At 38.1% G+C, this 14,793-nt stretch overlaps 1 protein-coding gene across 1 annotated transcript in view; it reads left to right on the forward strand.

Annotated features, from left to right (window-relative positions):
* Positions 1-836: 836 nt before the first annotated feature.
* Positions 837-14,793, forward strand: part of ICU2 (DNA-directed DNA polymerase) — a 50,649-nt gene continuing 36,692 nt past the window's right edge. The window contains exons 1-4 of the mRNA XM_089981795.1: positions 837-1,437; positions 1,551-2,131; positions 4,215-4,385; positions 4,518-4,601. Of these exons, the coding sequence (XP_089837921.1) occupies positions 843-1,437; positions 1,551-2,131; positions 4,215-4,385; positions 4,518-4,601 (1,431 nt within the window). The 5' untranslated portion in view covers positions 837-842. The remainder of the gene's footprint in view (positions 1,438-1,550; positions 2,132-4,214; positions 4,386-4,517; positions 4,602-14,793) is intronic.

Raw genomic sequence — 14,793 nt, forward strand, 5'->3', positions numbered from 1 at the left:
CATTACCAAACCTGGGTCATGTGGAATCGGGTCATACCCGACTTATCGACACTCCTGCTCCATAGGGCTGTCAACTGGTTAGGTGTGACCTGCTCTTGACTTGTATCGGATTCGGTAGGAGTCATGTTTGTTGATAAAAAAAAAAGAGTCTGGCTAGCAAATGTTGCAGGGTATAGTTTATGAAATTTCATAATGGACCTGGGTCTTCAAAGATATATTTTGTCTAAAACCACATTTTTTTTAAGGCAAGCTGAGGTTAGGCTGACCTCTACCAGTTATACAACGATGTCATTAAGATTTGAACTTGCAAGGTCTCAACACAAGGCGACGTGTAGTGGCTGCTCCTACCAGACAAGCGGAGCCCGTTGGTGGCAAAAACCATGTTTTGGTAACACATGGAAATGGCGTTTCCACCGCAATGCAAAGCTCCCATGTCAAGATATGAACTGGTAGAATGTAATCTGACATCCAATCCGCATTTGAATATGATTAAGTGGGGCTCCGTATTGAGTTTTGCATCCAAGTCCTGAATCCGACAAAATCCGAATTCGATTATGTGTAAATATCAGATTCTAAGCTAGTCGGATCCGGTTCGAGTTTTATCTGATCCCATCTCACACTGACTCCGAATCCGAGCGTTCAACGTCCCAGCAACGTATCTTCGAGACGAGACGATGACGCGCGGGAGCGAATGAATCAGTTTCAGCCGATTCGCAGATTTCCCGCCAGTTCTCCCCCGGACTATAAAGAGCAAACAACGAGGGTAGGAAGAAGGGTTCTGACTTCTGCCCTCCATTTATAGGGCAGAGAGAGAGAGAGAGAGAGAGAGAGAGAGAGAGAGGATGGATCCGGAGAGCAGGAGGCGGAGAAGCAGGGGAGCCACCGGCGGCGATACCGCCCGAAGCAGCGCCCTGGAGCGCCTCAGGGCCATCCGCCAGTCGGGGCGCTCCGCCGCCGGCGTCGACTTCCAGGTCAAGATGGAGGAGCCCATCTACGACACCGTCCCGGAGGAGGCGTACGCCGCCCTCGTTGCAAAACGGCGGGAGGCCGCCAAGGACTTCATCGTCGACGACAACGGCCTCGGCTATGGAGATCTCGGCGAGGAGGAGGATTGGGAGAATAACCCCTCGTACAGGGGCTCCTCCTCCGAGGATGATTACGGCGATGATGGCCGTCGGAAGAAGGGCGGCGTGAGTGAGATGAAGAAGATCAAGAAAAACAAGAGGGATGAGCAGCAGGATCCTCCGAAGAGGCCGTCCTCTCTCTCTGCCGCCGCGGCTCTCATGGGGAAGCAGAGGCTCTCCTCTATGTTTACTTCCTCCGCTTTCCAGAGGAACGCGGGGAAGGGCGTCCCCGACGATGCTAGTATAATCGACCAAGTGATTGCGGAGATCACTCCTGATGAGTCCGATAGAGAGAGGCGCCGAAGGAGGCCTGGTTTGTGCTCTTTGATTTTCTTTACAAGCAATTGGAATGATTTTTTCTCTTATAATCTTTATCTCTCCATCCCCTTCTTTATCCAATGATACATGTTTCTTTCTGCATTTTAGGTGCTAATATGAATGTTGCACCGCAACCAGTAACTAGATTCACGAATTCGATACCTACAACTACAAACACGGGAAATTCTTTCGTTAAACCTGAACCGGTTGTTATCTCTGTAAAAAACAACGCTGTTGATAGGGACACTAAAATTATGAGCATGGATTCATTGGATCAGTCTAATGATGTAAAACACGAAGTACAGCCTCCTGAGGATGTTACAGATAGAATCCAAGAACAGAAGGCTTCAGGTGTTACTGAAGGTGAGGTAGTTTGTGGCAATCAAGAGGTAGTTGTGTCCAATTTGGATGTGAAGGTTAAGGTGGAAGATAAAAAGAGCGAGAAGAGTCTTCGCCTTAATGCAAAGATTACAGTTAAAAACGATCCTGAATCTGCCGCAACCACTGGGTGGCAGTCGGTGGCGCTGGGAGAGAATGGGAATGCAAGCAATCCTACCGAATCAAGGTCTGAGTGTGTTATAAGTTCAGAGTTGTTGCTGGATTCAGATGGTTCGCTCCCCTTTTATATGTTCGATGCTCATGAGGAGCTCCATGGTGAAAACCGTGGCAAATTATACCTTTTTGGAAAGGTGGCTCGTTCTTTTCCATCTTCCTGTTTTTATCTTTTGTGGATTGCTGCTGCATCTCAAGGCATGCGTTAAAGTGTCATGTACAACTTAAATGAAAATCTTTGTGATGTGTGTTTAACATTGAGAGGTATTTGTATGCCTTTAAATTTTCTTTCTAGGTGTCTCAACTTTAATGTGATGTGTTAGGAATCATCTACCCATTCATATGATTAGTATAGTCTGGTTCTCTACCCCTCTAAACAAAATTAACTTGGCATACGTCCCTGTTATTAGGAACATAGGAGGAAGACTGGAAGGGATGCAATCTTTTATTTAGTTCTTCAGGTAGAACCATTTATACCTCTAGGTGATCTCAGTGCCATGTCTTAAAAGCTGCAAAATAACAGCACACGAAATGATTTTGTTTAGTTATCGGAGCTCACATTTCTTATTAACATTCATCGTGGGTTTGAAGCAAACTTTGGTAACCCAGCTATGTTACTAGGTCACTGTTATGAGGATGCATTATGACATGTACTTTCATAGCACATACACATGCACGACATACACATGCATAAGTACACACATGTGCTTAAACATGCACAGACACACACACATGAGGTGCATCTGTTGTGGTATTGACCACCATAACCTATGGTGTCATGCTCTTGATTTTCACAGATCCGATCTTAAAAACTATCATTTGGATCATGTTTATCATGATCTGTTTATCGCTTTCATATGTTAAACTTGACTCCAAGTTCATGTTTTAAGCCATTTTTAAGCGCTCCTATCTTCATGAATTGCAAGCCTTTGCTTTCTCACAATCTTGAATATCAAAATTTGTGGTATGTTAGATGTGATTAAAACCTACTAACATAGTAATAAACGATGTTATTGAACACATCTGTGTGGTCAGATTTAACATTTGATTGCTAGATCTATGCAAACAAAAGTCCTAACATATGGCATTGTGATTAGGAATCCCAAAAGATGATCTCACACACATACACGTTAGTTTATTTATTCATCTGCTAAAATTGCAAAAGGACAAATGGATTTACCAGTCACACATCACTCTAATGTTATTATGAGCATATAATATACATGATATCCAGTGAAAAAATAGTACAGATCATATGGTTGAACATATTTAACTTTAGCTTTATTTATTCGATATTAGTCAAAGACAATGGCAATTTCAAATTAGATTTTAACCACATATGGTTGGTTGTGTTTAGTCCCACCTTTGATCATATTCTAGCTGTCTTTTGCTGTGTCTGCATCATGTTGGATATTGTGTCATCTTGACACTAGCGTGTAGGTCAAAATGAAGTGTCCAGGTAAATGCTCTTAACTCATGTGGTTTAAATTTTTACTCAATCACATGCATTTAACACGGTTTATAGTGTGAAGAGAAGTCAACTCCATGTAATTTTTTTTTATCTATTAGGAATACATTACATATTATAATCTCTTTCTATTTAATTGAAAATTTCTTAGCAATTGTATTAGTAGTTAGGCCAAAACCAAAATGAAAGACAAAAGCACAATACTTTAGAGATGTGGACTGATAGGGTACCAATGTAATTGTAGCATACAATATAGATCTAAGATTATAACAATGGATGAATTTGGATTCAAAATACTATTGATTTTAGGAGTGTGCCTTAGTGGGTTTAATGGGACTAGTAACAGAGCCAGGAACTTTCATTGAGGGGATGGCAATTGTCACTTAGTCTCACAGGTTGGGACTTGAAACCATTACGTTGGATGGGCGCAAGTTCAATGTCGATCTGTTTCTGGATAGTCCTGATGCATCACAATTGTTTTGAGGATCCTAAATCTTGAAAACATTGATTTGGTTATCTGTCTGAGTTGTCTCAATGACTTACTATCTGTTGCCATTCATATGCAGATAGAAAATACATGAGAAATTTCACTTTTTTCCCACGACTGCATACTGTGGCCTGTGTTTTAGCTTTATATGTTACTTTCAACTTTATTTATGTTTTCTTCTCACAGTTGGATGGCTACTGTATATCTCTTTTGTGATTTGTGAAGAGAAACATTCTAACATCTTTTGTTTCTATTGTGTGTTAAGGTCAAAGTAGGAAATGGCTATGCTAGCTGCTGTGTTATTGTAAAGAATATGCAAAAATGCATTTATGCCATCCCAGATAGATCTATTTTTCCAGATGACGTGATTGTTGAGCTTGAAAGGAACATCAAGGACTCTCATAACTCACCAAGAGTGTTACGGACAAAGTTACAAGTGAATCACCTTGGCCTGAGCATAATGTGCATCCATGCTATCATGGATTGTTTTGTTATCACAATTGATTTAGAGAACTAGTGTTGAGAAGGTCATTTTCCATAAAATAACTTCTTTTATTGGGTGGTTCAGGAGATGGCTTTACCATTAAAGACTGAATTATCAAAAGTATTTATGGACGCCAACATCTCTACTTTTAGCATGACTCCTGTAAAGGTTTGTACTTGCCACATGTTTTTTCTGATATTCTTTTGTTAATATTAATTGATTTTATCTTAAATGCTTGCATTTGGTTCTTTAGAAGCATGCAAATGCTTATAATTACTAGCAAAGCTTTAGCTGGATTTTGTAACAGTTCTTTTCAAGTCTCTTCAACATAAGTGCTCTTTCTGGAAAATAAGAAAGAAAAACTCTTCCACAAGAGTGGCTCATGTATTTGCACTTGGAACAATTGAAAATTGTTTACAAGCTCATGACAATATTACGTGTTAGGAACTTAGGGCATGTTTGTTTTAATCATAGGTTACTGTAGCTGTAAAAGTTTTATCCCTCTGAAGGTGATTTATGTGATTCACATTTCCAAGCATTAATTTTCTCATGTTTGCTTTTAGGTTGTGAGTTTGACTTGTGAAAATCTATCATGTAAGAATGTGTCATGTCATGTCATGTCATGGCATTACTTTAACACATTCACAGCTAAGCATTGATGCTTGTGAAAGTTTTATACACTGTCAGACTTGTGTAAAACTTTCACAAGATTTTGAGTCTTCAACATTCACAGATGGGAATCACATCCACTGGTTGCATTTTTGCATGTTTGCATGTTTGCATGTTTGCAATGCCCCTGTGAATGTTCTAAAATGTGATTCAGAATCACAAGAAACCTGGGAAAGTTACAAAATTGCAGGTGTTGCAAACATGCCCCTAATGTACATGGAAAATTGTTGGCTAAATTATTGAACATAATACTGAACAATCACTGAATATGAAAAGACCTCATTCAAATATCATTGAGAATTCATGTTTCCTTTTAGACATGCCTGGTTGTCCACCTGGTTGATGCCTAAGCAAAGAGAGAAAATAGAAGCATCAAATAAATGCAACAAATGACCTCTATGTACACACAGATGTGCATATGCATGTGACATAAATTTATATTAATATAAATGTAGGTCTAACCAAATTCACTCTAATTGAATTTAGAATGGTTAGTTTCAGAATTAGATGTGCATTTTGTTGGGAGATCTTTTGTGTGATCTACATTCAGTTAGCTCCTTAGCCTTGTCGAACCTAAGTTTTTACGAGGAGACTTAACTACATTCAAATCTTTTATCAAATTTGAATAACTTCAGATTTTTATATGATTCAACTTAGAAAGCCTGTTTAAGGAGCTAACTAAATAATTTCAGTTTTTATATGATTCAACTTAGAAAGTTACAAAATTGCAAGTTTTTATATGTATTGATTCATATATATATATTCATATATGAGTGTATATATTATAATTTTAAATTGGTTTCTTTCCTTTGTAATAGGTAATACCTTTTAGGGATATTGTGGTAATTTTTTACATGTAATAGGCTCTGCCCATTAAGGGCAGAATGGTAATTCTGTACATGTAATAGGTTTTTCCCTTTAGGGGCAGAACTGACCTCAACTGACCTCTTTTTGTATTTTATTTTTATTCTATCCTTTACACTTTTGTAAAGGGAAGTTTTGTCTTTTAGTCAATATAGTTGTTGGGAATCTCCAACAGTTATATTCAGTTTCTTAGGGATGGCAAGGGACCGGGTCGGGTGCGGGGGACAAGGTCTCCATCCCCGTTCCGTCTCAAAATAGTGACCTCCATCCCCGTGGTGGTGGTGGTGGTGGGGCTTTAGACATCCACCCTTGCCTCGTCTCAAATTTACTGTCTCCATCCCCGCCCCTGCCCCATCTCTCTCTTCGTCCTCTGTTCATGTTTTGGTTTAGTATTAAGAATATATATATATATATATATAAGAGTTATATGTAATTTTATTAAATAACTAAGCGTATTTTAATTATTTTACTAACGGGAATCAGGGACAGGGTGGGGTGGGGCAAAGCGGGGCAGGGGAAAGCATAAGTCTATCCCTGCCTACATCCCAGAGTTACCAGAAGCTTCTTAGGTAGGTGAGAAGCTCGCTTCGGAAGCACGATGCTCCTCGCTTCTGAAACTTCATGGGAATCTCGATTCCCCCCACACTTCTATGCTTCTCACACACATGGTCTATGCTTCCGATATGCTTTTCTCGCATTTTTTTTCAATTTTTTCATGTGTTTTTTCTCACGCTTTCACTGACTTTCCATGTACTTTCTTTAAATTAGTAACTATCATTTTAGATTTTAGCAAAAAATTAACTCTTTTACTGAAAAATCATGAAATATAAGAATGATCAATTTTATTTTAGTTTTTATTTGTTTCTTGTTCGATTCCTATCTATGTCACATGGGTGCGGGTGCGGGGATGCGGCACTTTCAAAAAACCTGGGTGCAGGGGTGTGGCAAAAATATAAAAAATTATATATATATATATATATATATATATATATATATATATATAAAGTCCAAAAGTTGGACATAAATGACCCTGAGTGCGTTGATTGCACCCAGGGTCAGGTTGACCGCATCGGGTGTGGGTGCGACACCTAGTTGGAGAATCCTTGTGACATATATGGCAATTTTTTTTCTTGGCACATTTTTTTAAGTTCGAGAATTGGACCAAAATGACCCTGGGTGCGTTGACCACACCCAGGGTCGGGTTGACCGCACTCGCACCCGCACCCACGTCGAGTCGTGTCGACATGGGTGCGTCACCCTGCTAGCCGAATCCCTGTGACATAGATTCCTATTCAATTACCATATTGCTTCATTTTTTTAATATTTCGTTTTTAAATTGACACTTCGCTTCCTGCTTCTTATAAATTTTAAAATGCCTCGCTTCTCGCTTTCGCTTCCCGTATCGTTTCTTGCTTCCACTTCCTAGTTTGGCAACCTTGCTCATCCCCTCATGTGTTTTTATTTTCACCTTCATCCCTGGTTTTCTCGTTTCATGTTCTCCATCCCTGCCCCAAATTGGGTGGGTTTGGATGGATCCCCGCTTTCCCTCAGTTCACTGCCATTCCCCACTTTCCCCCGGTCCGCTGCCATCCCTATTTGTCTTTTAGTGAAAATAGTTGTTGGAAATCTCCAACAACTATATTTCTAGTTGTTGGAGCCTTTCCCAACAGCTTGTTAAAATGTAAACTGTAATATATATATTAATATTATTAATATTATTATATTTTCTTTTATTATTTTCTTTTTTAGCATCTAGTTCAATAGAAACTAGATATTTGATCCAGTTAAGTTCCTGTTGGAACTTGACTGTGCAAATAGCTGTTGGACTGTAGTCCAACGACTATAATAAATGTTGTTGGACTATAGTCCAACAACTATAATAATAAATGATGTTGGACTGTAGTCCAACAACTATATTAAGAGACGTTGGAATCCAACGTCTCTTTTGGAGAGCTCAAAATGAGCTCTCCTCTCTCTTCCACTTTTTTGTATATATAGGGGTGAACCCCTTCAATGTAAACAACCATGCTTCTTAAGCATTTTGTTCATGAATAAAGTATTATTTATTTTTCAAGTGTTCTTCCTTTTATACCCTTTCAAGGGTCATGCTTGTAGTGTCTCCAATGGACACTTGTTTGTGAGTTATTTGTGCATTTGTTGAAGACCACCATTTCATTACATGGTATCAGAGCTACGAAATCCTTAGATCTTGAAGTGCTTCCGCCTCGATTTCCGTGCCACATTTACACAAGGTGTTTCATCACCTTGTTCTTGGCTCAAGAAGATTTGTTTGAAGAAAGGCGAACTTGTGCTACAAAAAATTTTGGTTTTGTATCCTCTCTTATTCCTTTGTCTACTCTTTTTCTTTTCTTTTTATTTTTCTCTCTCTCTCCTCCTATTTATTCCTCTCTTACCCTTGTAAAAGATGGATGACAATGATAAGATCACCATCATTCCTATGAAGCTAAATGATACTAACTATGTATTGTGGGCTTCGATTATGAAGCACCACATTTGGGGAAAAGGTTTATGGGGTATAGTGGATGGTTCTGATTTGGAATCTAAACTATCTCTTACCAAGAAAGAGGGTGATAAGGAGGTTCCTCTAACGGAAGAAGAGAAGAGTAAGACGTTAGCCACTTATGAAAAGAAATGGAAAGAATGGAGGATAGGGCATGCAAAAATTATGTCATGGCTCATCAATAGCATAGACATTAAAAAATGCTCTAGTCTAGCTAAGTTTGAGCATGCGGATAAGGCTTGGGAATACCTTAAAAACATGTATTCCCTTAAAGATATTGCACATGTATGCAATTTATAAGATAAAGTTCTTACAGTGACTCAAAAAGATAAAACTATTCGAGAATATTATAATGAGTTGTCCGAACTTTGGGAAGAGTTGGCTCTTCTTGAGCCCAAATGGCATTGTGCCGAAGACATCGAGCTTCCCCAAAAGCAACTCGATATGAAACATTTCTATCAATTTGTGAATGGTCTAAGGCCGGAGTTTGAATCCACCAAATCGGCCCTTTTACATCGTGGAAAAATTCCTTCTATTGTTGATACTATAGAAGAGCTCACTATGGAGGAAAATAGACTTAGAAAAAGTACTCCAAAAGTTGATGATGACTCTGTTTTAGCTGTATCTAGACCGGGGAATCATACTCGTACTTACAAGCCGCCTCATTTTGGAAGGCAAAACAACGACTTTGATAAAAGAAAAGTTATTTGTCATCATTGTCATGAACCGGGGCACTATAGGCCTCAATGTCCAAAGTTAAAAAGAAGAGAAGAAAAAATAGTTTCATCTTTTGAATCTGAGTCAAAAGATCAAGATGCACCTGAGTCTATGGCTCAACTGATGGAAATCCTTTAACCTCTTCTCAAAGGGGTATCCTCCTCAACCGAAGCCTCAACTGGAGCGGTAGTTGCATCTTTCTCCGGTCTAGGTAACTTTCCTTGGCTTTTAGATTCTGGTGCTTCTTTTCATATGACCCCAAATGTTAATAGTCTATCCGAATGTCTTAAAAATAACTCAAGTGTGTCAAAGGTTTTTACAGCCGATGGCACATCTCTTGAAGTAAAAGGAATAGGATGTTTTGAAAATCTTCAAAAATTCAAAAGATTTTTTATCCCAGAAGTTAGATATATCCCTAAACTTAATTTGAATCTCTTATCTGTCTCGCAAATATCTGATTATGGATGTAATATCTCCTTCTCTTCTCATGGTTGTTGGGTACAGGATCGCCAGTAAGAGAAGCTGATTGGGGAAGGCTATAGAGAAGAAGGACTTTATTACATGGACTTTTTGGAATTACCCAAAAATGCATTTTGTTACAATATTCAGAAATTAGAATTGGATTTATGACACAAAAGGCTTGTCCATCCTCATATGTCTAAAATTCAATATTTTCCAAGTTTGGAAAAATTTTGTAATTCTGAAAATTTTTCTTGTAAAGACTGCATTCTTGGCAAAATGAAAAGGTTACCATTTCTTAGTAGAACTTTTGTTTCCTCACGACCACTTGAGTTAATACATTCGGATGTTTGGGGCCCCGCACCAGTTATTTCCAAAGGTGGTTATACATATTATGTCATTTTTGTTGATGACTTTTCTAGACATACTTGGATTTATTTTCTTAAACATAAATCTGATGTCTTTGCTAACTTCCAAATATTTCATAAAATGGTTAAAAATAAGTTTCAAAATGATATTTCTGTTTTTCGCATGGATTCAGGGGGAGAATTTATGTCCAACGAATTCAAAGACTATCTCAATTTACATGGTATTACACATCAAAGATCATGTCCACACACTCCACAACAGAATGGCCTAGCCGAACGCAAACATCGACACATTATGGAAACTACTAGGACATTGCTAATTGCAAATCAAGTTCCAAAAAGTTTTTGGGCTGAAGCGGTCCTAACTGCCACCTACCTCATTAATAGGATGCCATCTTCCTCATTAAAGAATACAACTCCAATAGAAAATCTTGTTAATTTAACTCCAGATTATTCTAGATTAAGAGTCTTTGGATGCAAATGTTTTGTTTTCACCAACAGAAATGACAAACTCTCTCCTCGTGCAATCCCATGTGCGTTTTTAGGATATGTTGATAATAAAAAAGGCTACATGTGTTTCGATTTTCAAAATGACAAATTATATGTGTCAAGAAATGTATCTTTTTTGGAAAAAGAAAGCTTCTTTACAACAACAACAACTACGCCTTCATCCCAAAACAATTGGGGTCGGCGATACGAACCAACAAATAAAATCATTCTGGGTCTTCTACATGAATCCTTCTCCTCCATTCATTTCTATCCAATGCCATGTCCTCGGTGAGGTTCAAAGCATTCATATCCTTTCCTATCACCTCCATCCATGTCTTCCTAGGCCTACCCCGACCTCTTTTAACTAATATATTTTCCCATTTCTCCATTCTTCTAACTGGAGCATCATTAGGCCTTCGCCGAATATGTCCAAACCACCGTAAACGATTCTCTCTCATCTTATTTTCAATGGGTGCAACGCCTACCTTCTTACGTATCTCCTCGTTCCGAATCTTATCTTTTATTGTATTTCCACACATCCATCTCAGCATACGCATCTCAGCTACACTCATTTTTTGAATATGATGTCTCTTGGCAGCCCAACATTTCGTACCATATAGTAAAGCGGGCCTAATAGTCGTCCTATAAAACTTTCCCTTCAACCGCAATGGCATTCTACGATCGCACAACACTCTAGTTGCACTCTTCCATTTCATCCACCCAACCTTTATCCTATGATTTACATCTCCATCAATTTCTCCATACTTTTGAATGATAGATCCCAAATATTTGAAAGAATCATCCACCGGTATTTCTTGCTCACCAAGCTTCACTACACTCCCATCTCTATTTCGTTGCTTACTAAATCGACATTCCATGTATTCTGTCTTACTCTTACTCAACTTAAAACCTCTTGCTTCCAATGTTTGTCTCCATAATTCTAACTTAGCATTAACTCCAGCTCTAGACTCATCAATCAAAACAATATCATCAGCAAACAACATACACCACGACACATTTTCTTGAATTGATCTCGTAAGCTCATCCATCACTATAGCAAATAGGAAAGGGCTTAAAGCAGATCCTTGATGTAACCCAACCGTTATAGGAAAATTGGTTGTCTGTTAAAATGTACCTATTATATATATATACATATATATATATATATATATATATATATATATATATATATATATATATATATATATATATATATATATTCTGTTTATTACATCAATACCCGATAGGGGTATTTTTGTAATTTCACAGTTGTTTTAGAAAACAACTATTTTTTCCTTTTTTGATCAAATGTAATTTTTATTATTTATTTTATTATTTTTCTTTTTATTATTTTTGAGGATCAAAAGGGGCTCCAACATAGAAGTCGTTAGAGCCCCCAACGGTCACAAATGTGACCGTTGGGGGCTCCCAACGACTCTATGGGAGCCCCCTTTTGGCTCTCCTTTTGAGGCCCTTTGGCCCTCCTTTTTCCTCCTCCTTCTCTTGTATAAATAGGGGTGATCCCCTTGTGTATTTTCATTTTGGAGAGCTCCTCTCTCTTTTCAATAAGAGGCTTTGTATATTGTTGCCTTCTTAAAGGCTTGTGCTTGTATTGTCCCTTCGTGGACTTGTGATATTTTCTCTTTTATTCATTGTTGTATGTGCTTGTATGCACTCTTTATATTTCCGCAATATCTCATTACATGGTATCAGAGCCACTCGATTCTTGAAGGAAAGGTGTGGTTCGTGTATCTCTTATTTTGGTGGACATCTTCTCACTTCTTGGCAACATCATGGAGACAAAGATTGATCTTTCTTTCAAACTCAATGGAAAGAACTATATGATGTGGGCATCGACAATGGAGAATAATCTCAAAGGGAAGAAGCTTTGGGGTTATGTCATGGGGACCGTTCCGGAACCGAAGCTTATGCTCACAAAAATGGAAGAAGATCAAGAAAAAGCTCTTGAGGGAGATGCTCGTCTCAAGGCCATTGAAAATCATCAAAAGGAAGTAGAAGATTGGGAAAGCAATCACGCAAAAATCCTTGCGTGGTTTATGAACAATGTGGAGCTTAAGGTATGTGCTAATATAGCTAAATTTCGTCGAGCCAATGAGGCTTGGTCCTTTATGAGGGGTATGTATACCCAAAAGGATCTTGCAAGAGCATACTTCTTGCAAGAAAAAGTTAGAACCACCAAGCAAGGTGATTCTAGCATTCAAGACTACTATAGTGCCCTTAACCCACTATGGGATGAATTGGCTCTTTTAAAGCCAAAGTGGGTTTCTATGGAAGATGTTGATTTAAGACAAAAACAAATGGAACAAGAGCGATTGTTTCAATTTCTTTTTGGGCTACGCCCCGAATTTGAGCAAGTGAGATCCTCACTTCTCCATAGATCTATTTTTCCTCCTATTGAGGATGCTATTGCCGAAATCACTCAAGAGGAGACAAGGCTTGGCATGAGTAAGCATGTTGATGAAGTCCTTGCCGTATCCAAACTGGGTAACAATGTTAGAACCTATAAGCCTCCTCATTTTGGGAAACAAGGGAACTACAATGGAGGAAGAAAAATGATTGTTTGTCATTATTGCAATGAGCCGGGTCACATTAGACCCGTTTGTCCAAAGCTTATGGGAGCCTTCAAGCCTAAAGTAGCCTCTCTTGAAGAAACCACCTCCAAAGAAGATGAAGGCAAAAACAATGACAATAAAGAAACTCTTGGACAAATATCTATGGCTCTCCAACAAATGCTTAAAGTTTCTTCCTCCACATCGGGTGCGGCCATTGCTTCGACATCATCACCCGGTACGTATTCTTGGATCCTTGATTCCGGAGCTTCTTTTCATATGACCCCTCATGAGAATGCACTTAGTGATGTTTGCATCAATTCAAAGGACTCTTGTGTCTCAACGGCCGATGGAACTTTTTTGAAAATTTCAAGTATTGGCTCTTTTAAAGATTCTCAAAATTTTTGTGTTCCAAAAGTAAGAGTTGTTCCCAAATTAAATTTAAACCTTTTTTCGGTTTCTCTAATTGCCGACCATGGATGTGAAATATCTTTCTCATCTAATGGTTGCTTTGTGCAGGATCTCCGGTCCGGGAAGCGGATTGGGCAAGGCCATAGAAAGGGAGACCTCTATTATATGGACCATCTTGATCTCCCTACAAACTTTTTTTGTTCTTATGTCCAAGAAAAAAATATGGAAACTTGGCATAAAAGACTTGGTCATCCAAGTTATTCCAAAATGTATCTCTTTCCTTTTGGAAACAAATTTTGTAAGGAAAAAGAAATTAATTGCAAAGATTGCATTTTTGGAAAAATGAAGTCTATTCCTTTTCCAACTAGATCTTTTTTCTCATTAAGGCCTTTTGAATTGGTGCATTCAGATGTTTGGGGTCCTTCTCCGGTTATGTCTAAAGGGGGTTATTCATATTATGTTACGTTTGTTGATGACTTTACTCGGTATGTTTGGATTTATTTCCTTAGTCATAAGTCGGAAGTATTTACTTTCTTTAAAGATTTTCATAAAAAGGTTCAAAATCAATTTCAAAGTAACATATCTATTTTAAGATCCGATTCCGGTGGTGAATACTTATCTCACGAATTCCAAAACTATTTAAGTCAAAATGGCATTTGTCATCAAAAGTCATGTCCTAGGACTCCTCAACAAAATGGCCTAGCGGAAAGGAAACATAGGCACATTATAGAAACCGCTAGAACATTGCTTGTGTCTAGAAATATTCCAAAAAATTTTTGGGCGGAAGCCGTTCTTACCTCAACCTATCTAATCAATAGAATGCCCTCTTCTAAGTTAAAAAATGCTTCTCCCTATGAGAAACTCTTTAAGTTTTCACCCGATTTTAATCGACTTCGTATTTTTGGTTGCAAATGTTTTGTCCTACTACATAAAAGGGATAAGTTATCTCCCAAAGCAATTGAATGTGTATTTTTTGGATATGGTGAAAATCAAAAAGGGTATAGATGTTATGATTTTAAGAATGATAAACTATATGTTTCAAAAGATGTAACATTTCTCGAAGACGAAAACGGTTTTGATAAAATAGAAGAGACAAATGAAATTGATTATGTATTCTTATATGATCTTATTGATGACATACAAGAAGATTCTCTTGAAAACATAGATGACACTCACGAGGTATCCCCTCTTGACATAACACTCTCAAATGATAATAATGCCAATACAAATGTTCATGATAGCAATGCCAATATAAATGTTTACTCAAGAAGAAATCAAGAAAAACCTATTAG

This window comes from Nuphar pumila, chromosome 12 (assembly GCF_984573655.1).
Source record: "Nuphar pumila chromosome 12, dmNupPumi1.hap1.1, whole genome shotgun sequence".
Lineage (NCBI taxonomy): Eukaryota > Viridiplantae > Streptophyta > Magnoliopsida > Nymphaeales > Nymphaeaceae > Nuphar > Nuphar pumila.